Genomic DNA, 24,442 nt, shown 5'->3' on the forward strand with positions numbered 1-24,442 from the left:
TATACCATAAATGTTTGAGAAAGTGGCAATTCTTCTTAAAATCCGAAATATCGTTCTGGTTTCTACAAAAACTAATTTTATCTAATGAAACTATTTTTACATTCATTACTCACATGGAAGAAATCAAAATTTTCCATCTAAAACCCAGACTCAAAATTCGTGTTGACTTTTCAATCGGACAGAAAGCACATTGCAGGATCCATCCTGCATCGGTCACAAGTCTCGCACTTATCATATTACGGTGTAAGCAATTTCATTACGCGGGTTGAATAAGGTGATGTTACTCACCGCGAAAAGGCGCAAGGTACTCGCCCTTCTCACAGCTGAGAGGAATGAAGTCTCGTGGACCATTACGCAGCAGCCTCCAGGCTTAGGCACTACGGACTAACTTGCGTGGCTCATCTTGTCCTCGTGTTTCAGCCTCTCCCCGAGCACCCAGGCTTTACTTTATTTATCTCAGTTTCTGTAGACGCCACCTTTATCGCCGCCATCCCTTCGACCCTGCTGTCAAGGGAACGACTGTCTTTGTGTCTAGGGCTCTGCGCAGAATTGTGTGCTCTCAGAATTGCAGAGTAAACTGGAAGATCAAGTGATAATTCATTTTTGTTGCGGTTCATAATTTGTTGTCCGAGGGACATTCGCTTTTAAATGAAACGAATGATTCCAATTTATTGAAATTTATTTCGAGCGATTTCTATGGACTTCCAATGTTACCCCAATTTTTAGTGATCCTAACTGGATTGGATAGAATCGCAGGGAATCGTAACAGATCACTGGAAGTCTGTCAGTATCACGTTCTTAATTGCTAATGATTCTTAATGATTCGATTTATCTCGACAGATTTTTCGATATTTCAAAGAATATTTCGGTCGGCTGAGTATCTCTTGACTCGCTAATCGTTTTTCACCCGTTAAATTTGCCTCAAGGAGTCTTGTCTGAAGCGAACAGGAGCTCCTTGAATGAATAATAATCAAGTAAAAATTGCGTACGTACAGGATACACTCTACATTGAAAATCTGTACCTCATATACACGCGTACAGCTTTGACGATGAAAAGAAAAAAATGAAAGGAATCGCCGGGGGAAAAGAAAATAGGAGGAAAAAGTACGAAAACGCCATAGAATATCCACCGCGCTTTTCCGTCTGACTGAAATATAGAAAATACGCTTTATAGTGTCCCTTCAGTGTATGAAAACACGAGAGGGAAGCATGGCTGTGGTATATGAAAAATGTCAATGATGGTGTAGGAGTCGGACCAATAACACTTGGACGTGACGTTTGTCGCGCGCTGTGAGAAAAATCAAAGACCCTTGCATTGTATTGGCGACCTGCAGTCTCACGTGATTGCTTGGCTTCGGGCTTATTTCTGTCTTGTATTATAACTGGTGTGTGACTATCGATGGCAAATAAGCTAAAAATAATCGATGCATCGACTAATCAAGTCGAAAAAAATAATCGAACACAACTCCATGGAATCGATAAAAATGAATCAATTAATGGATTATTTTGTATTTTTTCGAAACGGTGCATATAAAACACAAATTTCGTAAATTTCAATATTTAGTCTCAATAGCGGAAACGTTTTTCGATAATTTATAGTTTCCTAGAAAACATTTTTCAATTTCAGTTGAAAATATTCTTTCATCTTTAACTTATTACATCAAATAGATACTCGGTAAATATGACAATGATGATAATCGATACTTTATTTACAAAAATTGATATTATTGTATTGCGTCGTTCGTGGGATTAAGAAACAAAAACCGATTGTGAGGAAAAATAATTGGTTATTTTTCGTCATTCCAAATGTGTGTGTATTCCTGCCCGACGTATACCCGCCGCTTTCACTCCAGATTTCTAGGGAAACGCGGAAGCTCACGTGAAGAAAAGCTCCCCTATCGTAATACGGAATTTCGAAACGGACCAGTGACGTCACGCTAGACGAGCCTCTGATGGATCGCAGCTTTTAAGGCCAAGTTCGTAAATATAGGTATGTAGGTACAGCTCGCACCGCAAACGAGATGATTCATAATTCTTAATAGGACAGCACGAAAAATGTAATCCTTGGTCCCCGTATGTTGATGCTTTCTTCAGTGCAACAAGCCCTTCATCATTCCCTCGAAGAAGTCAAGTGAATGTCGCGTGTTACAGTTCTAGATGTGCTGGAAGGGTGAAATGCGGTTTCACAAACACACCACCTCGGCGCTTATAATATTCGTTCCTATAAATTTGCCAGTTTTCATCGCATATATCGTCGCAGGATGGAAGTAAACTTGTTTGAAAATGATTAGACAAATGTTATATTTTGGAATCATGGAGTTATACCAACTGTGTTTATGATCTGCGATTTTACGTATAGGTGTTAGATATTTCCTTGGGGAACAGTTGTTGAATAAGCTTTTCGCAAGACGAAAATAATGAACGTCGTAAACGAAGAACAATTAATGAGAACACGCGGATTTCATTCGAGACGCTCGCCTGTGACGCCTTTTCTTTATTCACGCAGAATTTAATATCGCACTTGAACTTGTTGGCGGTTCTATATTGTATATTAAGTATCTGTAAAGTCCCTTTCAGATGCATTCGGTCGATTTAACATTGCATCATACTGTACGCTTGGTATATGGACCGTGGAAAAAATTCTCAACTATACCGTAAAATCTACGTATAATCGAAGTGAAATATAATTGTAACTTAGTTCAATTTCAGTGAAACGTAATCAGCCAGGGATGTAATATATTACCAAGTAAGTTTTACAGGTGGGTAATGATGTTACAACGAGATGGGTATACACAAGTGTGACTGTTCAAACTCATCTTGCCGCTCCCCCAAAGCAAGGCGTAATTGCGAAACATTTTCCTCGACAATTCCCCGCAGTTGCGACTCGAGGGTGTTTGAAGCCAGATGGTACGCGGAGTATTGGATAAAAGTTCTCGGAGTCACGGTGAAATAATTTCGCGGGGATATCTGGCCTCGAGTTCGAGGGAAACTGCCCTTCGAGGAGGATGTCTGGAAAAAGATTTTCTTTTCTAGCTAGTTGTCGACTAGTTCTGATCTTTTCCATGTACGCCCACACACAGTATAGACCCAAGTGAGCGCCGTCTGGCACCTGACACGATCACACGGGCTCTGAGAATTTTCCTATAAAACTTTTGCCTCTTGCAACAATATACGGTCGTAGTATAAGGTGAGGTGTCCCATTGAATTGAAATCACGCAATACCTTCGACGCTCTTGTGTCGCTATAACACCGCATTTCTTTTCTCGGTGAACAAGGTACGCAGATTTTTTATTGAAGGGAAACTTTTCCAGGGATTTGTCGAATTTCAAACTTCAGGGATCCTGTATGAGAAGATATTCACTTTCGGGAAGAATGAATATTTATTTAAAGATTCGAAATTATAATTATTAGTTGAAATTTTTTTTTTTTTTTTTTCGAATTATGGATACTTTTTAGCGCGATCAGCATCTACCTATAGAATATCAACATATCGAAGAAAGTAAGACATGATTGTGTGGGTAAAATGCATTTCTTCTGATCATATCCTACTAGCGATTTTTTTTCATCAATAGTAGTCAGTATTTCGGTAATAAAAGTTATTATTAGAAAATATAAATACACTTAAAATATTATATTCAGTTACGATAATTCAACGATTTAGTACGTGATTAATTAAATAAATAAATAAGTAAATCAAAGGAGGCATTTCAATCAGATTGGTACAATTTCACTGATATAGTATCTGATTGTGAGCCCTAAAAAATATAGAAAATTTTATACAAAGTGTGGTATACTTAAATGTAAAAATTACCGGTATCAATTGTAATGAATAAATTTCATTTCATTGCCATATTTTTAACAAAACATTTGTATTTGACGCCAACTACTTGAGCTCGATTGAATTGGAATGTACTTTCATGTGTCCGTTCAAGTGGCGTTTGGTTATAAATTCTTTGTTACAAATTCTACAAGTCGGCAAGTCCCTGTTATCCTGACCGTTGACCCGTTCCACGCTGCTGGCGTGAATTCGCAAATTATGGGTAGTCAAATGGTGTTTAAGTGAAAATTCTTTACCACACAAATCGCATTTAAAGTCTCTTTCGCCTGTGTGGAGTTTCATATGATTTTTCAAATGAGTTTTCTGCCTAAACTCCTTGCTGCAAATTGTGCACTTAAAATCCCTTAATCCTGTGTGGATCTTGGTGTGATATAGGAAGTGATCTTTTCGAACAAATTCTTTGGTGCATATCTGGCATTTAAAATATCTCTTTGGGCCTCCGACAACATCCTGCATATTGCATGTGTGTATCTTTGAATTGTGAGTCGTCAAGTGATGCTTTAGGACAAAGTCTTTGCCGCAAACTTGGCACTTAAAGTCCCGCTCGCCGGTATGAACCTTTTTATGATTACGCAGGTGGACCCGCTGTCTAAACTCTTTGTTACAAACATCGCATTTAAAATCCTTGAAATCGGCATGAATTTTCATGTGGTAATTCAGTTGATCTTTCCTTGCATACTCCTTGTTGCATAAAGGACACCGAAAAGTCCTCTTCAACGAACTTATTTCCACACTGACTTCATCGTCAGAATTCTTAACCCTCTCAGACAGCAGCGATATACTATTATCATATCTACTGCTCGGCTCCTGGTAGAACTCCTCAGACTGCTCTTCTTTCATCAATATCGTTGCGTAGAACTGCGGATTGTCCACTTCTTCTAATTCCAGCACCTCTTCTCCAACTAATCTGTTATCTGTCCCATTAAATTCGGTATCCATCGGTACCTTTGGAAAATAAAATACAAAATATCGCAAGAATTGTGAATTTGTTACTTCTATTTTGAAGTTAGAATACTCTCAAGCCCTATTTCTGCATGTATCGACATAGTTTCAGCAATCGCAGCATAAAATCAAATATCCACACACTTATTTGTGTGTAGACAATATCGACAAATCCTCAAGATTAGGTTAAACTGTAATACCATATAAATTATATTTTTTCGATTACCGCACCACTTCAATGTCCGGGAATTCAACAAGCGGTTCCTCTTTGATGCACCGGGAATTCATCATCAGCCCTGAGCTGTTGATATCAAATCAACTTCTTCATCACTTATTTCTATTTTCTACTTCTTTTTATTCTTCTATCCTTTATTTGACTATCAAAATTCAAATGCGGCAGTCATTCGCCAATTCAATTATATTTTCATTTTCTTGACCCGATGTACAATGTTTTGACGTTTCTACTGTCAAAACATCACGATGTCGACGTAAACACATGTCAAACGGGTGGAAACTGGGTACAAATACGCCGTAGCTAATATGGCGCTCTCTTCAATTTTCCGTTCAACCAATCACAGCGTTTCATTTCCCTTCGATCCGCACGTCAACAACGTGAAATTAGCCGCCCGTGCTACGAACGACCTTTCATCTCTCTCATACTATTGATCAGGTAACTAGCTCCACTTCTGTTTTACGACGATTTCAAGTGGCTGCACTGTGCGATCCTCAGGTTTTAAACAACAGCAAGGGCAGAATCCTAGGGAAAATGCACTCGTGCGCAATCTAGCAGACAGTTCAAAATGAAGGTACCTTTGGCTGCGTTCCGAAAATATCTTTTATCTCTTTTGCGCTACTGAGTTCGTAAATCACTCTGTTTCTGTCCTAGGGAGTTTTTAGCGCCGCCGACTAGTTTCGGAACGCATCCTTCGACTCGCGAGGGACGCCATGTCATACGTATAAAGCCCGCAAGAGGGAGCCGAACACTGGAAATCACGAATACCACATTACTCTTCCGTGACGAGATTAATGAATCTTCGTGTCGCATGTGTACCATGAGTGTACATACTTTGTTACGTTATTACGTACGTCAATAGAGAGAGAAATAACAAAGGAGAAGAAAAACAACTTTCAGTTCGTCTGGTGTTAAAATCTGCAGTTTCAAATAACTAGAAAGCAATACAATCAAACCAACGAAGAACGTCGTTTCGTGATTGAAAGCGATCAGCAATAAACGAGCACTGTTACACGATAATTTAGTAGCTAACCTGTCCTTGAGTTAAAACGCGTAGACAAACCATGTCGCTGCACAGTGAAACAAGCAACTGCACAGGAAATAAGCAACCGATCAAACGGTTGGAAATACCAATAAGCAAATTTAATGACGTCGCAATACCACATCACTTAGGAATGCTCAGGAGACATAAGACTAATATCGCGAAGGTTGAATTCTTTCCATATTAAAATACGCAATCTCCCCATCTATCCGATATTTTGCTCATGACGAGAAAAACAGCAGCTAATTTCTTAGTAATCTTAATGATGGTCTTACGATTTAGCTAAAACAAACCGGAGACTGGGACCGCATCTATAAGGAACAGGCGAATGCTTCTCGTCTGGTCAAACAGCTTAAACAGTTACTGTACGAAATGGATGTTCTGCGAGGCCAAGTACAAGACAGTGATATTGCAAAGTTCGATCAACTCACAGCATACTCTAGAGAAAGTACAATGAATGCCATCAAAGAATATTTAGGTAACCCTTAAATAACTCACCTTGTTCAGATTTTTCAGACATCAAGCGACTAAAATCTAAAACGTAAAACAGATATTGCAAGATGAAAATGATTAAATTCTAGCCATGTTATAGATGAACGATTTCTTTATTCGTCCATAATGTTAATAATAATGATAATTCTGAGTTATCAATAATTGCAGCACTAGATCTCGATCTGCCTACAATGAACCGTTCGTCAACCGAAGATGAAAATGAGGCCACAAACCACGCATTTCAGGATGGCGATATCCAACTGCACGCAGAAGAGAAAGAATTGGAGAGGCAGCAGGCCTGTCTGCATGCTTGGAACTCTCTGCAAGATGACATGATACAACTGCATCAATTGTTTGTAGACTTTAATCAACTCGTTGACGTGAGTTAAACTCTCAAGACATTCGTTTCTATTACCGTTTGACAATTTTTTCGAATAATATTTCAATGTTTTGTTCAAACTTTTGTAGGACCAAAAAGAATATGTGAACAGAATAGACGAAAATGTTGAAGAGACTGAAGTAAATGTCACAGAAGGTACAAAGTTCTTGGAGAAAGCAGGAAAATACAAAACAGCAGCATACCCAGTAGCTGGGGCTCTAATTGGAACATGTCTTGGTGGTCCAGTCGGTTTAATCGCTGGTTTAAAATTTGGTGGTCTCACAGCGATTGGTTGCGGTTTATTAGGTAAAAGTTATGCGTGTAATGAAGCCTTCAATATCGTTACAAGTTGTAATTTCGGTTTTGATTTTCTAATAGGTTTTACTGGAGGAACGCTTTTGAAGAAAAAAACTATAAAATCAAGTACGGAAAGCCAAGCAGAAAACAGACTTGAACGCATTCAAGGTTCTGATTCGACATCAGAAAATATAAAAGTTAGTAATAAACAACTTTGACCATTACACAAAAATCGCAAAAAGCGTATGTTGCATTGCTCCACGATGTAGCGATGGAGGAATGGTTGAAAAGCAAGTAGCATCGTAAAATACGCGCTAAAAATAAAAAGGATATAAGTACGGCACGAACATATGGCTTAATAATAAGATAGCCTTCCTCAAAATGTACCTAACTGTGATCTAAATTGTAATTAACCATGTACAAATATTTTACTATTTGAATAAAATCACTCGCTATTTTATACAGTCAAATTTAGGACTTGATATATATGGTACAACCCTAGTCCCGAGTCAAGATAGATAAATAATTCTACCTCATTAATGTTCTTTATGCGGTCCTTTATAAACTTCGACGTATAAGATATTCGCGTACCTTCTGTCAACGGGATAATGACGATGATCAAGACCTTTTCGGTTCTTCGATTTAAGCTGATTTCAATTTTCGCGGTGAGTGGTGCAGGCTGTCAACTCTGACGACTGAAAAAAGTGCGACTAGATACTGCGACTCTATAGTCGATTATCGAAATCACCGATTAAAACAAGTGCGAACTCATTCAATTGTTTACCGTTAAATTCAATCGCAGTGCGTAGTCCGGAGCGTATTTTTTTTACGAAAAACCATCCTCGTGCTAGTTGAGAACCGTTCGATGTGTCACATTGAATAATAAAGTCATTTTCTTTTCTGTCCTGTGTTTTTCCCCCCCTCCGCGGCTCATCGTCCAATTTGTTCTGTTATCTCGCCCACTCCGAGCGGCAAAGGTATGTAAGGTTTGTTGGGGCGGGGGGCAGGGGGGAGATATTGGATGGACTTTGACAGCAATTGCATATCGGCACGAGACGTTGACCGGGAGCGGCGTAAGTTTTCGTTACGATAAATCAGTGATTTATTGCACGTATCGCGGTCGATTTTAGCTCGCGAATTTGTTGCGTATGAATAAACTACTTGTGTTACTGCTTAACCACCTGCCGACGTCCCGAGTCATTCGAAACTCGCGATTAAAATATACGTTAAGACAATTTGGTTACGCTTCGTGAAGTGCTTGGAGAAAAGGAAGGATTAATAAACTACTGATTAATCATGGAGGTGTCTACTCAACTTATTACTGACCTAAGAAACAAATTTTTCAAAAAACTCGAGGCAGACGGCGCACCAGATCCTGGTAGGTAACCTTAGTTTTTCTAATAACTTTGTTTTTCACTTTAAGCTATCGCGGACGCCGAAGGGCAAAAGAAAACGGAATCAGTAGCATTAGGAGTAATTATTAGCCTCTTATGCAAGATGTAAAAGAAAAATACTTGTCGGAGCCAGTTTTATTCAAGCTTATGACTGAAAAAGAAACTTGCAACTACTGCGAATGAACAAGGTTTTCACAGTTGACATTAAAATATAATTTATTCCTTTGCGAATTTCTACTAACTAGCATTTTCAAATTAAATTTTAATACATTCGTTGCACTTGCTGAAGTTTTCATCTATCGGTTTTATGAATTTCCAATTCATTGTGTCAGATTTATTTTTGAGGCCTACTTGAGGATTCCAAGCATGAAATACCTACTTTTAGACTATCCCCACCTCGGAGGGAAATGAAGAGTTTTCTCCAACAGTTTTCTAATTGAATATTCATAAATTGGAGCGCAAACAAAGCGACTGGTCATTTATATCTCTTATATCATTCCAGATGGCTTTCATCCGGCAGATATTGCCAGAATACGAGACACGGATAACTGGCTGAAGAGGTTTTTACAACACAACGAATTGAATGTACAGGAAGCACTGAATATGCTTTGGGATTCTTGCGACTGGAGGAAAAAATTTGGTTGTAATGGTAAAATTGGATTTTTTACAATTTCAGTGAATACTTCACACATGAATTCGCTGCTTTGACGCATTTCATTTACGTTAATAAAGGATAGTCAAACTCTGCGACAGAGTTGAAATTGTTATGCTGGCGCAAGACTATGAAACTGATTTGAACTTTGATCACGCAGAGTGCTAACCTTGTAAGATTTCTACTAGCTGCAAATAATTACTGTTTTAGACATTACTGAAAACAACGTTAGGAGAGATTACTTAGAGGAAGGAATCTTCTTTCCCCACAATAAAGATAAGGATGGGAAAACGCTGCTCATTTTTAAATCGAAACTACATTTCAAGGGCACTAAAGATTTTGGAGAATTACAACGATGCATCGTATACTGGTTCGAGAGATTGGAAAGGTAGAATAAACTAACAAGTCTATTAATAAATGCAGAAACGGTGTTATGTTTTATGTATTTGCAGTTACGGTCAAAAATATTATATTTCCATCTTGTTAATTGTAGGATAACGTTCCTTTATCTGAACAATTCAGAAAATGAAGTACAAGTGACTAATGGAATATTTCTTATTACAAATGTCATTTTGATCCACAAGTTAATAACTCAAGGATAGAAATCGGTGCAAACAGTTTCCGCTTTTTATGTTATAGGCAAGACAAAGGGACCCAAATATCGGTGTTTTTTGATATGGCGGACACTGGTCTTTCAAATCTGGACATGGAGTTCACCAAATACTTGATAGGTCTTTTTAAAACTTATTATCCAAATTTCCTCAACTACATAATCATCTACGAGATGCCATGGGTCCTAAACACCGCTTTTAAAATAATAAAGTCCTGGCTCCCGGCGAAGGCAATTCAGAAAATCAAATTTGTCAACAAATCGACACTGAAGGAATATGTGGATGCAGATAACGCTCTGACTGTCTGGGGAGGAAATGATGATTACACTTTCACATTCGTCCCCGAGGAACGAGCAACAGCCGCGTTAACTAATGGCAAACTGGAGAACAAGAAGGTATGATGTACTTCTCAATGTCAATTTAAATTCACAAAATTTTTCAGAAAATGAGCTGCGTAAAATCTACAAAGTCTAAAGCAATTTAAATGGAAATTATCGGTTCAGGGCTGTTATGTTTTAATGGAATTCAGAGATATGTTTGCAATGCAGAGGATATGTTAATAAAAATGAATTTCTTATTGGAATAAATGATAATACATTTTGTTACTCGCCTCTACAAGCATTTATTTTGAAAATAGGTTCTCCCACGGTACTATGACATATCACTAATCGGTTCATGAAATTGATTGAATTGATAGAACTGACAATACCTTGGGAGCACTTTAATTAGGTCCTTTTATCAAGCCCTCTGATATGTCAGTAGGGTCTTCGACCTAGATTGCCTATATTGATAGAAACCCCACTATCCTCTTCCCCCACTCAACCTAATTGTGGCATTTTGCTGAAAGGTCAGATTCGAGCGTGAACTATTCACGGTTACTAGTGACTCAGCAGAGGCTCAGTTTACCTTGCACTCAGTCCGTCTACCCTGCTTGTCAAATTGACAAGTATACCATTTTTACCACTACTTTTTATCGCCGAGTTACGTGTGTCATACATAGATTCATCCGTCTTTGGACATGGAACAAACTCCAAAGGTATCCAAGGCCAGTTATGTAACCTAAATTTGGTCTTTTGCATCTTGCTGAATAAGAGTCTAGCATTGCATATTCATAGACTTGTAATCTTATTACTTTGCGTCATGAATTTTTTCAATTCAAAAATATACGTACCTTTTTTTGTACGACTATGATGGTGGCAGTATAATACTTATTAAAAAGTGTTCCAATAGCCTTGCTAGTACTTCTAAAGTGTTTTTGTTGCTTTGTGTTCCTTCATAACTGATACTTTTTCAGGTTCACTTTGTCGATGGATCGCCAATGACTGAACAGGGACCTAGCGGATTTGGGGATCACGAAAATGAAGAATCTTGTAAGTAAATTCAGACAATTTTTAGTAATGTTATTACTGTTTAAAAAATTATCAGGCCATATATATTGCTGCCAAGTGAAGTTGAAAATGTTTCTAATTATCCAAGACGTTTCGTTTAATTCTTTGAAATTGAATGTGGTAAATTATTGCTTATACATGCATTGGCAAATTAAAATGCTGACTTAGCCTAGAGATATGTTTGTCACGTATGATACTAGAATTGCGAAATTCATATGAACACAAGTGCAACAAATGAATATTTTTTAAATTTATGTGGTTAACATTGATTTTTCAGTATTATCTATCGATTCTGAAGTAATAGTGTTCAAGAAGGAAAAAAATGAATACTCTGGAACAATATCATTCAAAAACATTACTCCGGATAGATGCATTTCATACAAGGTAATATACAATCAGCAACCTATTCTCATCGAATGATGAACTGACCTTTACATATTTATTTTTAATATTCCAAATTTTTTTCATTCATTTTAATTCGTTACAAATTACTATAAAACAATTGTAATAAAAAAAAGAAAGAACGATGAAAACCGCGGTGAATTTTTAATTTCAGATTAAGACAACATCCCCAGATAAATTCAGGGTTCGTCCTAGCATGGGAGTTTTACAACCTGCGCAAAATGCTCAGGTGACTGTAATGCTGCAGCCCGGTTATGCGTTGCATGGACTTCCTCGCAACGATAAATTTCTAGTCATGTGTTTACCGATGAAAGATGCTAATGCCTCTATACCAGATCTTTGGAAGGTATTAACATAAGCTCACGAAAATATAGTGTCTCAAGTTTTTCGAACATTTAATCATTTTCTTCTCAGCTTTTATTGAAAATTTCTCAATTTTACTACCATTGCTTTGAGTCTCATTGATAATCATATGATCATTTATTATCTTACAGACTTTGGGAAAAAGTGCACAGCAACATAGATTGAGATGCGCAGGTCTGGGTTCTGAAAATGGAGACACCTCAAAATCGAATTTGTATGCAAACAATTCGGGTTCTAGTGGCGATAGATCTTTGGATAGACTGTTTTCAAAGGTGACATCACTAGAGATATAAATTTAACCTTTTTCGCCGAACCTAAAATATCTTTATTTTACCGTTCAGATTTACAAATATCTTTTTTTATTTTCTATTTCCAGGTATCGCAGTTGGAAGACTGTCAAAATAAACTACACGCAGATTTGGTATTCTCAAAAAGATTGCAATTGATATCAATTGCTCTAATCGTTCTTATGGCAATAGCAGTTATCTACATTTTGAGGTCGGATATTAGAAATGCAGCTGATCAGGTGTGTTATCACCGATAACATGTACAGCATGTAAAATTAAAATGGAACGAAATAACAATACCCGAATCCAACAAATGAGTAAGCATTATTTTCGTGGATGCTGTTAACACGCTAGGTATACACGGCATACGGCAACTTAATTCGTTTGTTACACCCATACCTTGACATAGTTCATCTCTTGATTAAAATTGTCAACTTGACATTCGTGCCTAAAAGAAACTTAGCATAGCCAAATTATTATAACTTGTGCTGAAAGTTTATTTGAGTGGGCTGAGTCGTCACAATGATCTCTGAGCAAACCGAATTAATCCAAGTTTAGATTACGAAGTAAATATTATGGTATCTTGGATGTGCGACTGTCCTCGAATCAAGAAGTTTGATTATTACCACTTTTTATATAACATTCCACAGCTACGTGCTAAACTAACTTCCATTCGTAAAAATATGACGTACACACGAATGGCATATATACTCGTAAGATGACCATTCGTACTATTACTGCGTAAATTTATTGAGTATACTGTAAAAAATGCGAAAAGAAAAAATTTAAAACCAAGCGAGTATTTGTGTACGCTATTCTTATTATGATTTGTCCAAATTATTTTAGCTTATAGCACCACTAGAGTAATACTAAATTTCATACCTATTTTTTATTTGGTTTGTTACCTACCTCCAACTTTAGAACTATTTCGTTTTAGAAATTCAATTAATAAATTCAATAAAACTTTATTTAGAAATTATTCAACTATTATGTTTTTCATGTTTTGCACACAACTGAAATGCAATTTTGCACTCGTAATGCGTGGATTAAAAAACAACTCGATTCGAATGTTTTGTAACACAAGAAATGACTGTAACTTCACTAAATGAAACTAACTAAGTGAGAGTACCTTTTCATACATACATATGATTAACGTAATAATAATACTAATTGGAAAAAAAAATACACGAAAGATGTATAACTCATTAAACGTGCTATTTAAGCTTGAAATTTTCATTACACATATTTTTATAAGCTTTTTGATATACTACCTATGTAACCTAATGTATGCTGCCTTCGTATTAATTCAAAATGCGTATTTCTATACGCTATTGTCACATAACTCATAACATTATAGGCGATTTGATTTTTCTAAAAGTATGTCATTATATTTTGGGATTTATTTTTTTATTTTTTTGTTTTGTTTTGTTTTGTTTTGCTTTGCAAACTGTCCGTCTATATAACATCACATAAAGTGCTGATTTTTGAATTGTATGTCCCCTAACACCGAGTTACATTTAACGCATTTACATTTTATCATTTATGTAAACCTTCCCCTGTATAACGGCTGTATTTATACCTAATCAAACGTTATGACTTCTGTAATATGTAGTAACTATTGATGAGATTTGAATAATTTTTTCGGTTGTAACTCTCTCGTGTTAGAGCAGTATGAAAAAAACTAAATACTCAATAACGGAAACGTTCGGTTTGTAAGCAACAAACCGTTTCAATCATACTGGTCTACATCTCTCGCTCTCTCTCTCTCTCTTTCGTGATACGTACTAAGCTTGTGAAGTTGCTCTGTTTCTTTATTTTACATCTCGTAAATTATACTGCTATAAACAATTTCAGTACAAACTAAATAGAAAAACATTTTCAGTAATATACGTAATTTTATTTTTCAATCCTGTGTCTAGGGCGCAATATAAATAATATACGTATAAATATTATTATTTATGCTGTGTATCAAAGTATTAGAATAATCTGTATTAACAATGTTACACCATGCGACCTAAAATTCATAAAAAAAAAAAAGAAGAATCTGAAAAAGATTAAACGAAACACCGTTAAGTTGATATAATTTATTTTTTTGTGTTCGGTCTAGAGTACCACCAATATATAAAAAAAATATATCCAAATGTTACGTAATTAGAAACGTGTTTCAATTGTTTACTCCTTTGTAACTTCACCCCGTATTGCAATCTTGCCGATTAACGAACATGGCCGCATAAATAAACGATTTATGTAGCAGTGTGTGTTCGTAGAATTTTTTGTCTGCTAAGCGTTCCAGCTTTACTCTGCGTGCAAAATAAACGTTCGAAATAAAAATGTACGAATCGGGTATTTAAATTAGAACTTAATTAATAGAAGGTTTTTAGCAATATGAGAATTACGTAAATAATTATTTATTTACAAATGGTCGTGTCCCCCACTCTACATTACATCGTGCGTCATCTTTTTCCCCTCAATTTCCCGCCCAAATTTCGTGTTGGCGTCAGTCGGATGTACACATACATATAGTATATAGTGTACAGTAATTTACAGCGCAGGGTTTCGGATTCCAGGCAATCGCGCATACGCTGCACGTGCGTGTTCTATAGATGCGTAGATTATTTTTTCAATTTTCTCGCTCAAAGGAAAGTGAAAATCGTGTCGAATAATATTGGGAGACGAAAGAGCGTTATCGTAGAGTCAGAATATTGTCTCGGTAAAGCGAGGGAATCATACGTCGTCGGTTAGAAGTGGCAAGACGTAAGAGGAGTTGTGCGATTGCGATAAGTGTGCAGAATTCTGGTGAGCCCCAGTCGTCCAGTTTGGGGGCAAATGCATTCGAACGACTGCGCAGCTTCGCTTGCGCAGCATTTGAACTTTCGCAGAGTCAATCGTCGCCATGTTGGCTTGTAGCTCTTACACAACGCCCTCACACGAATAATTCCGAGTTAAAAGGTAAGCGAATATTATCGCCAATAACGATTTGGAAGTGCAGTGTTAATGTGATATTACGTTAGTAACTAAGCGTGTCAAATTTGGTGCGGTATCGAACTAATCGCGGTGAGTATAGCCTCGCGTTATTATGGCAAATGCTTCAGTCCGTTGTGGCGGAGGACGGAACGCATCCTTCTAGCTGCGCCCTCCATATTGATGACAGCGCCGACGGTGATAATTTTCTGAAATTTTTGCCGTTAATGCCCCCTGTGTCCTGAAATCCAAAGCATGATATTGTCTTAAAAGCTATCCGGCAGAATGCGCGATTTCTGATCCAACCTGCGGCCTCCCGCTGAAAGAGAATCGAACAATTTTTTCATCCTTAACCCAATCTCGCCCCGACGCCTATCGCCACTGATAATGCCGCTCTGCCCATGGCGTCCGAGTCATGCCTGCTTGCCTGTCTGACGGCCCGTTCTGCCTTTCCTCCTATCGCCACGCTGTGCCCTAACTACTCGCCTCTCCTCCCCTACCGCACCGATTTTCCTTTGGACGATGCCCGACGCCGTTCGGCGTATACACGGATTCGATGATCATCTAGAGCACATAATATCAGTCGGAATCCGGGTGTCCGAGCGAAGATGTCGAGGTCCCGCGTAATCGGCACGTTGTTGCGTTGCTGCGTGTGCGTATACCCGTCCCGTATTTGGAGGAATGAAATTTTTTCTTTCCCCTCTCTCTCTATTGATTTTTCCCCATCAACCCACGAATTCCCCAAATTACAACACCATGCAGCTCACAACGCTGGGCCCCGGAATATTTTCACCCTGACGATATAGGAACGTGGTATCACGTCGTCGCCGACGTTGATACGGAAATTTTTACTTTATTTGAGACATGTTTTATTCTTCATTGCTGCTCATTCGTTGCGGAATTTTTTTCTCGTTACTTTCTATTTTCGCTGCAGTGAATTTTTCTTTGAGGATAAAAGGCAACTACTTAGCTGATTCCTTCGGACTTTGAGATCGTATATGGATGTGAAAGTTAGTCCCAAACATACAACACACTCACAACATAAAAACGTTCTACATATTTCATACATTTGTCCATTGATAAGAGCAGATAAACATTATATCTGTACGTACAGTAACGATTCCTTGTTGAAAAACAGGCACATGTTTTATTGGAAAAACTTCTCTTGAATTGTTCATTCTTTTTTTAAACCATGCCAAAATAAATGACATCTTATTAATCCATCATTGTACAAGTACATGCCTAGTACTGTTCTCAGGTAATCCATCCAGAAAATGTATCGGCAGTACTTAATATGAGTTAGTCAGGACACTTGAATTAGTCTACTAGCAGCTTGAAAGAAAGCGTATTAAGAGTGAATTTCCCAACTGTGCTGCAGGTGAAGAATATTGAGGACCGAGGAGCATCAGCGTATGGTTACACACGATGTCCGGTAATGTAGCTGCGATTAAGTTGGAGGAGGGGCAAGAGTCTGTCACGGAGATACAGACGTACCTGGAGACATTCAACAAAGAAATTGAGGGAGGCCAGGGTGAACAGCTTCAGCATGTGCAACGTGAGTACAGTTTAAAAGCCTAATTTTCCCCCTTCCAGTTCAAGTTCAAATTGAAAATTTTACCAAAAAGATGTTTTGTCCGTCGCTGATTTTTTTTCTTCTGATACGATCGTCTGAGAATTTCTGAATTCCGATAGTGCAACAAGTTGAGGGTCTTACCGGAGGGGACGACGGAGGCACCTACTTTGTCGATCAATCTGGGCAGTACTACTACCAAGCAAGCAGTGACGACCCACCAGTTATGACGCAAGTACAAATTCAAGAAGCAGACGATGGGGAAGGTCAGAATGACGGCGAAGATGGTCAGGATGAACAGTACCATGAAATAGAAGAGCTTGAGAATGTGCAGAGCGGAGAGAATGCGAGTAAACAGGTTCGTCAGATTTCAGGCTTCGAATAGATGGTTGAAAACTTTGTTAACTACATGCGATAGAAAAGGAATTATTACACGACCACTCATGATTACTTTTCAAACAAATAGAATCGATTTTACAATTTCATCTGCAAGAACTCAACACTTTTATTCTTTGATCAGGGTACAGTATCCACGAATGGAAATAGCCAAGTGGTTATTAACTCTGGAGACGCATATCAGACAGTGACAATTGTACCATCAGACACAAACCCAGGTGAAGTTAGCTACGTGTTAATCGTGCAACAGCCTGAGTCTGAAGAAAAAGATGGTCGAACGGAAGACGTGGAAGTGGGCGAAGGTGAGGAAGGAGAACAAGATCTAACTGTTTATGACTTTGAGGACAATGAGGACAACGACGCACCTGTTGAGTCCGAAGCTGAAGATGATAAGACAAAAATAATCAAGTTCATCCCTAAGAAATCGCAGACCGTGACACAGGCTCACATGTGTAACTACTGCAATTACACAAGTCCCAAGCGGTGAGAAATATTTATAATTTCTCTACTTAATCTGAATATTATTTAATGTTGAACCGCTACAGTCTGTTTGCTATAGTTCCATATCAGCTACATAATACGAAGCTTTTTTTATAAACAGATATCTCTTATCTCGCCACATGAAATCTCACTCCGAGGAAAGACCACATAAATGTAGCGTTTGTGAAAGAGGCTTTAAGACTTTGGCTTCCCTGCAGAACCATGTTAACACACATACGGGTACAAAACCGCATCACTGCAAGTTCTGCGACAGCGCTTTCACTACGTCAGGTATGTTATATTTTTATAATTTTTATCATGTTTTCTTGTCAATTTTTCATGACCTGGTACACCATTTGATCTTTCAATAATAGAGGGCAATACTAGAATTGAGATCAGTTATATAAATCACGTTAAAAATTGTAGGCACGTATCTAGAGCGCAGTCCATGCTTATTTGTCCAGCATATCTAACTTACGATACATTGAAGCTTATCAAAAAAAAATTGTTTGTTGTTTCATAGCACTTGAAGAGAAATTAAATATTACACAATTAAAGTCAAAATTCATGAAAGCGAAGGTTTCATCTTCCTCGAAATGGAGTCAAATGTTCATATTACGTATTCTGAATTGTATCTGTTCTTTGTATACTTTGTAAATGTTGTTATGCTTGTGAATTTGTGTGTATATCTGCATGCATTGTGTGTACCGACATGTTTTTCTTCTTTCTTCTGGAGGCCTTGGACAGCTTTGGGTAGCCATTTACTTGTTATTTTGTTCAACACTCACACACTCACATTTTGTTTGACACTTCTAATACCTATATGCCATTTTGATGAAGCCGTGTAACAAAATATTTCGCAATACGTTTTTATTTTTTATATTCTCTCCAACCTAATTCTTCTTCCTAAACGTCAACTTCAACAATAAATGTTGTTACTGATTTAAAAACTATATAATTTTCTATATTAATTATACAAAACATGCTTACTTATTACCAGCTGTACGTGTCATAACATAGTTCAATTCTATCCACAGAAACCACAGGTGCTTAATAATATAGATCCCAACTCCTCATTGCATGTCTATCACAAGCTACTTTGCTTTTGAGATCCATTCCACGCTATAGCTTTGAAATAAAGAAGCCATTCTAACGTTGTAGAAAGGTGTGCCAATGACATTTGGAAATACATCCTTGTACACGAAATCAGCAGGTGGCTTATAGCGGACTGTGCTTGAACTGCCATCTCTTAATTCTTATTCCCATTCCTGTATAAAATGATTTAAATATGAGGTGAAAAAAGCTGTAAGTAAGACTGGCGATTATAGTGTGGGTCTCTATCTTTGGTTGCAGGTGAACTTGTAAGACATGTTCGGTACAGACATACCCATGAAAAGCCGCACAAATGCCATGAGTGTGATTACGCCTCGGTTGAGTTGTCCAAACTTAAACGACACATTAGGTGCCACACTGGAGAACGTCCCTATCAGGTACGTCCCTTTATTACTTCATACAGTTTTCTTTTTTTCTTCATTATTTAGGGGAACTGGTCCGTCACACTCGGTACATGCACACGCGCGACAAACCCCACAAGTGTACCATTTGCGATTACGCTAGCGTTGAGAAGAACAAACTGCATCACCATATGCGCATTCACACGGGAGAACGTCCATACGAGGTTTTTTATCCTACAACGTTCTTTACCTCACAGTTCACCTAGTCTAATGATTGAAAAATGGATTTCTTTGCTTTTCTTTTGAGATCAGGATCGTTAAGGGAATCCTTCCTTACTACGAATTTGCAGAATGACTTATGTATTTAATGAAAAAATTTCAAAAATTCTAGCGAAATTTTACCAACTTGAATTGTCTTTTTTGCATAGAGTATAAGTTGATTAACAAAACTCATCTGTTTCATTCGAAAACCTTTGTTCTCATTGCAATACACATAATTGAATTAGCAGTTCAAAAATTCATTGTAACCACAATTTTGATCATAATATATATATTGAATAATGGTGCATCTTCATCGTTCTCATTCGTAAATTTTTGTTGATTTAGTGTCCACATTGTACGTATGCAAGTCCGGACACCTTCAAGCTGAAACGTCATTTGCGCATTCATACGGGAGAAAAACCATACGAATGCGACATCTGCCAAGCGAGATTTACACAGTCCAACAGTTTGAAGGCACATAAGCTAGTTCACAACGGTAAGTGGAAAGAAAAATTCTTCCCGATGTTTCCTTCTCCTTCTTTTTTTTTCTGTTTTCCTCCACGACTGAACATTATTTAATCAGCTGTCACTCTTTTTATTTAGTTGGAGATAAGCCTGTATTTCAATGCGAATTATGTCCAACAACGTGCGGAAGAAAAACTGACCTCAGAATTCACGTCCAAAAGTTACACACTTCCGATAAGCCGCTGAAATGCAAAAGATGTGGCAAGACATTCCCTGACAGGTGAGAATCTGTCGTGTTATGATGAACCGTAATGTAATCGATGCCTAATTCACTGCCTGCTACTTGATATTCAACGATGACAAAAATTGTGGTTTTGTATTACAGGTATAGTTACAAACTCCACAATAAAACTCACGAAGGTGAGAAATGCTACAAATGCGACCTTTGCCCGTACGCTTCAATATCAGCTCGGCACCTAGAGAGTCACATGCTCATTCATACGGATCAAAAACCGTATCAGTGTGATCATTGCTATCAGTCATTTAGGCAAAAACAATTGCTTAAACGTCACTGCAATCTTTACCACAATCCTTCCTACGTACCACCACCACCTCAAGAGAAGACACACCAATGTCCCGAATGCGAAAGACCGTTCAGGTATAATATTATGTTGTTAATCACGTGCATATACGTCTATTCTTTTCTCGGTCGTTGAATAAAATCATCGATACTAAATTAATTCCTTACAGTAAATTCAAGACAACTTTTAGAATGTGGATGGTTGTAGTTTTTCAATTGAGAATCAGAATGTTGTTATTGACAACAACTAAATCTCATTCTAAATTATTACTTAACTGGGAATAGTAGGCCAACTGCGCGGAACGACTGTAGCGTGGTTGTAATAAATTTTTAGAATATTTTAAGTACTGTTGTAAGAATAGGTATGATTGATCGATCGATTGTTTAAAACGACTTATTTATTTTTTTCTTAACAATTAATAACATTCCTAGTCAGTAGTTAATTGACCCCTTCACTATTGCAAAATAAAATAAAAATTATGAACATAGAAAGAATGAATATGTAAAAAGAACGTCAAATTCAGAGTCGTAAGTGTAGCAATTATTACGATGAAAATGTATTTGTATTTTTCTGATCAACAGCTGCAACCCGGTTATGGGTTGGAAAGTGGCTTGTTCTGGTGCTAAATACAGGTGAATATTTGCCGATAGCGAAGGGGTTCAAAGAAGTCGAATGCAATCTGATAGAATGTTAGTAGATGAATAAATCACTCTTTGATATTTGAATAGGCACAAAGGAAACCTAATACGACACATGGCTGTTCATGATCCTGAATCGTCTCTTCAGGAAAAACAACTCGCCCTTAAAATTGGACGTCAAAAGAAGATCCAAATCATTGATGGCCAAAGGGTTGAAGTTATGACTGGTAAGTTGAAGTTTTTGAAACCAGTAATTCGGTTTATTTTACCATTCAGCCGATTTCACACAAATGGATAAATTTCATTAATTTCCACCCAAACTTTTTTCAATGTATGTTGGCTTTTTGCCATTTTACCATTCTTTAGAAGTACGTTGCGTTGTTCCTAACAAAACAATGTCATTTTGTAACTCCCTACCTTCTAATTCTACTGTTTCTAATCTGATACTGAAGTCAAGAAATTTAAACGCTGAGAAATGCTCCTACAAGTTGTCCAAACGATGAGAATTTAAATATTGGACTAGAAATTGCTGATTTGAGGAGTATGAGATGGAAAAATTTAGGCCGATTTTCTTTCTCCCAATACCTGAATTATTCCAATTACGTGTGGGGTACGGATTCTCTACACGAAGATTGTTTTCGCAAGGATGCTTACGATATGATGAAGATCATTGACTAATCTCCATGTGTTGTGTTGCCGTGGCAGGAGACTTAGCTTCTAAACTTAAAGGTTACGACGACGAAGATGAAGAAGACGAGGATGAGATGATGGCCGTCGAAGGAAGCGACGGGCAGCAGTATGTCGTCTTGGAAGTGATCCAGCTAGCAGATAATCCAGGAAGTGATCAGGTACATTATCGATTAAATTTATAGACACTTGAAACGCAATCCCGATTTCTGAAAATCATTTATATGTTTGTATAATTAATTATTTTATTTCCTCTTAACAGATGGCTGTTGTTGCCAGCGAAGACGGAGATTTGGTGATGCAAGATCCTTTGAGTCAGGATGAAGTCGTAGGTGGAACGGAAGATGGTGAAGAGGAAGAAGAAGAGGAAATGGACGAACATCAGGAAACCATTGAATTGAAACTAGAAGATACTACCAATACCCCCAGAAAATCAACACGTTTGTCCGAATCGTCGCAAAACGATCCAAAGCTACAAAAAGACATGGAAACCTGCTTCGGTTTTGACGAGGTAAATTGAGCAGCTAATTATTTCAGTTCGATTCCGCATGAAAAAACGAAGAAATTGAATTCGTAATTTCTGAATGGCAACTTCATACTCACTTACATTAATTGTGATTCGTTATTTTCCTTAATAATCATAATAATTTTTCACCATTTTTTCCTGATAAACAGGAAGAGGAAGAGGACGAGGAAGACGATAGCAATATTCATCTATTACAGACAATATCGTAATAAATAAACACCGGGGGTAATGTACCTATACATAGCTACCTACCTACCTACTTAATAGTCAAATATTTTTCTCTTCAAATATGTTATATATAAGTACATGTAAGTGATGAGCAGTGACATTGCAGAGACTGTGAGAACAGATTAGATCATACACCCGCAGATACACACATATTATAATAATTTATGAATATGTAATAATTTTAAGCTTTTACATTGGATAATAATTGTAATAATGACCTTATTATTAATGTTGTTATTATTTTTATTACGAAATATGAGATACATTAGGGTATGCAACAATTGTAATAATGTAAAGTGAGCGCGGTGAAAATCATGTTGATGACTTAACATATTTACATCGTGCTCAGTAATTCTTTTAAAGTGGTTAGCAAGAAGTTAGATTTACATTTAAATTGAATACATGTTAGCGGTATTATATACGGTATAATAGTTTGAAATTTGTTATTTCAAAACACAGGTGATTTGATGGTATTGAAAAATGTTATATATGTAAGCATTATCATCCACCATACATTGAAATTACCAATTTCATCTTCGGTACAAAAATGAGTTCTCGTCGAAAATTCGACGAACTCACAAAATTGAAACAAGATTCAATGCGCTTTGTAAATAAGTGCTTATTATCATTATGTTACCTATATTTCAAGTAAGATTTGGGCCGATCTATATACATATAGTATGGTAAACGTAGAAACAAAACTAGGACGAGATATACTCTGATTAAACTGTGTATCGTGAGTCTTCTGGCACGATTACGTAATTGGGTTGATCTGATATCACGACAAACGTAATTTCCAATTTTCAATGCGCTCACAAAGGTTTACAGGTTTTCTGAATGGTCTAATATCAATCTCGGAGGGGAATGCGCTCACAAAGATGATTGAATAATGGCAGTGTGTTATCAAAGTAAGACGATGTCCTGATATTCACGAACATTATCAAAGAACGTCCCCTATTTTTTCAGTCATGGAAACGTTAGCTGAATGTTCTTCATTGTTATCAGTATCATTTTCCTACCGAGACTGCACCTGATATTGCCACTTTCTTGTGACTAAGATGAAGTTATACTGCACAATATTTATCATATCAGGGATCACTTGACTCGCAATTACATCTATAAATTCTGTTTGATTTTTTTTCTATCTTCTATTTGCCGGATTTTTCATTTTTAGGACGCACTTCGTTCCAGGTTAACTAACTTCTAAAGTTTCGGTACAGTGTAAGATAAGGTAAACTCGATTTATTGATATGTACAAAAACAAAATATAAAAGAAAAGGTAAAAAAAAAATGGAATAACAACCATACAAACCCATAAACAATGTAATAATTATAGGAAATCGTAAGTAATCAGGTAAAAAAACAATTTTGCTCGATGCACGAATGTTTAGTTTATGTTTCTGTTTAGATAGCACGATTTTTCCACATGCAAATTAACCTAGTATTAAAGAAATAAAAACAGAATAAAAGAATATTATATCAATTCACACCTATTGCGACGGATAAAAGTATTCGATAATATTATTATCCTATCGTTTTACGTGTCGTAATTATTAATTTATGTATTTCTTCTATAATTACTATTAATAATATTATTATAATATTGTTAACAACTCGGTACAGGTTCAAGAGAATCATTCATTGCGAGGCGATGTAGATGTTACTTGTTCTGCTCGCTCCTAACTACTTATAGTGTTACAAGTAGCGTGGGGAATGAAAATAGAAGTTTAAAAATCAACAACACAACACAACGCAAAAGCAAAACAAAATATGTATAAAGTATGTACGAGTTTTTCTTACAATTATAGTAATTGTACATAATTTAATGACTTATTATTATTACTATTACGATAATATTATTAATGTAATCTGGTGT

General features: G+C 37.0%; 4 protein-coding genes across 15 annotated transcripts; 3 read left to right on the forward strand and 1 right to left on the reverse strand.

The window, feature by feature from the left end:
• Positions 1–3,616: 3,616 nt before the first annotated feature.
• Positions 3,617–5,282, reverse strand: LOC124403980 (gastrula zinc finger protein XlCGF8.2DB-like). Of its 2 annotated transcripts, none has more exons than XM_046877755.1 (2): positions 5,012–5,282; positions 3,617–4,783 (listed from the first exon to the last, which is right to left on the reverse strand). In XM_046877755.1, the coding sequence occupies exons 1-2, from the start codon at positions 5,069–5,071 to the stop codon at positions 3,884–3,886; spliced, it is 960 nt and encodes a 319-aa protein (XP_046733711.1). In that variant the 5' UTR covers positions 5,072–5,282; the 3' UTR covers positions 3,617–3,883. The 2 variants fall into 2 exon arrangements, with proteins under 2 accessions (XP_046733711.1, XP_046733712.1); XM_046877756.1 differs by having other exon boundaries at positions 5,007–5,282.
• A 570-nt stretch (positions 5,283–5,852) lies between these two features.
• On the forward strand, positions 5,853–7,692 carry LOC124404317 (syntaxin-17). The gene is made up of 5 exons (XM_046878351.1): positions 5,853–6,220; positions 6,337–6,532; positions 6,715–6,926; positions 7,015–7,231; positions 7,304–7,692. The coding sequence occupies exons 1-5, from the start codon at positions 6,077–6,079 to the stop codon at positions 7,438–7,440; spliced, it is 906 nt and encodes a 301-aa protein (XP_046734307.1). The 5' UTR covers positions 5,853–6,076; the 3' UTR covers positions 7,441–7,692.
• A 467-nt stretch (positions 7,693–8,159) lies between these two features.
• LOC124404613 (motile sperm domain-containing protein 2-like) lies at positions 8,160–13,491 on the forward strand. The gene is made up of 9 exons (XM_046878929.1): positions 8,160–8,600; positions 9,119–9,265; positions 9,479–9,656; positions 9,908–10,274; positions 11,174–11,249; positions 11,545–11,651; positions 11,824–12,015; positions 12,164–12,304; positions 12,409–13,491. Exons 1-9 carry the CDS (start codon positions 8,519–8,521, stop codon positions 12,574–12,576), a joined length of 1,458 nt encoding a protein of 485 aa, XP_046734885.1. The 5' UTR covers positions 8,160–8,518; the 3' UTR covers positions 12,577–13,491.
• Positions 10,742–22,551, forward strand: LOC124404611 (transcriptional repressor CTCFL). 11 transcript variants are annotated; one of them, XM_046878921.1, is made up of 14 exons: positions 10,742–10,753; positions 16,659–16,835; positions 16,973–17,208; positions 17,371–17,729; positions 17,848–18,017; positions 19,080–19,216; positions 19,787–19,937; positions 20,045–20,186; positions 20,292–20,564; positions 21,069–21,119; positions 21,216–21,352; positions 21,831–21,973; positions 22,075–22,323; positions 22,488–22,551. In XM_046878921.1, the coding sequence occupies exons 2-14, from the start codon at positions 16,706–16,708 to the stop codon at positions 22,545–22,547; spliced, it is 2,238 nt and encodes a 745-aa protein (XP_046734877.1). In that variant the 5' UTR covers positions 10,742–10,753; positions 16,659–16,705; the 3' UTR covers positions 22,548–22,551. The 11 variants fall into 11 exon arrangements, with proteins under 11 accessions (XP_046734877.1, XP_046734879.1, XP_046734883.1 ...); XM_046878923.1 differs by lacking the exons at positions 10,742–10,753; positions 19,080–19,216 and adding exons at positions 15,164–15,373; positions 19,268–19,404; XM_046878919.1 differs by lacking the exon at positions 10,742–10,753 and adding an exon at positions 15,174–15,478.
• Positions 22,552–24,442: the final 1,891 nt, after the last annotated feature.

The sequence above is a fragment of the Diprion similis genome, chromosome 3 (assembly GCF_021155765.1).
Source record: "Diprion similis isolate iyDipSimi1 chromosome 3, iyDipSimi1.1, whole genome shotgun sequence".
Classification (NCBI taxonomy): Eukaryota; Metazoa; Arthropoda; class Insecta; order Hymenoptera; family Diprionidae; genus Diprion; species Diprion similis.

Excerpts from the sequence above, each read along its gene's own strand:
- LOC124403980 (XM_046877755.1), bottom strand. The coding sequence starts at position 5,071 with ATGATGAATTCCCGGTGCATCAAAGAGGAACCGCTTGTTGAATTCCCG. Across the intron at positions 4,784-5,011 it reads AATTCCCGGACATTGAAGTG|GTACCGATGGATACCGAATT; the intron begins GTGCGGTAATCG and ends TATTTTCCAAAG.
- LOC124404317 (XM_046878351.1), top strand. The coding sequence starts at position 6,077 with ATGTCGCTGCACAGTGAAACAAGCAACTGCACAGGAAATAAGCAACCG. Across the intron at positions 6,221-6,336 it reads ATAAGACTAATATCGCGAAG|CTAAAACAAACCGGAGACTG; the intron begins GTTGAATTCTTT and ends CTTACGATTTAG. Across the intron at positions 6,533-6,714 it reads TGCCATCAAAGAATATTTAG|CACTAGATCTCGATCTGCCT; the intron begins GTAACCCTTAAA and ends CAATAATTGCAG.
- LOC124404613 (XM_046878929.1), top strand. The coding sequence starts at position 8,519 with ATGGAGGTGTCTACTCAACTTATTACTGACCTAAGAAACAAATTTTTC. Across the intron at positions 11,652-11,823 it reads ATAGATGCATTTCATACAAG|ATTAAGACAACATCCCCAGA; the intron begins GTAATATACAAT and ends TTTTAATTTCAG. Across the intron at positions 12,016-12,163 it reads CTATACCAGATCTTTGGAAG|ACTTTGGGAAAAAGTGCACA; the intron begins GTATTAACATAA and ends ATTATCTTACAG.
- LOC124404611 (XM_046878921.1), top strand. The coding sequence starts at position 16,706 with ATGTCCGGTAATGTAGCTGCGATTAAGTTGGAGGAGGGGCAAGAGTCT. Across the intron at positions 19,217-19,786 it reads CTGGAGAACGTCCCTATCAG|TGTCCACATTGTACGTATGC; the intron begins GTACGTCCCTTT and ends TTGTTGATTTAG. Across the intron at positions 21,974-22,074 it reads ATAATCCAGGAAGTGATCAG|ATGGCTGTTGTTGCCAGCGA; the intron begins GTACATTATCGA and ends TCCTCTTAACAG.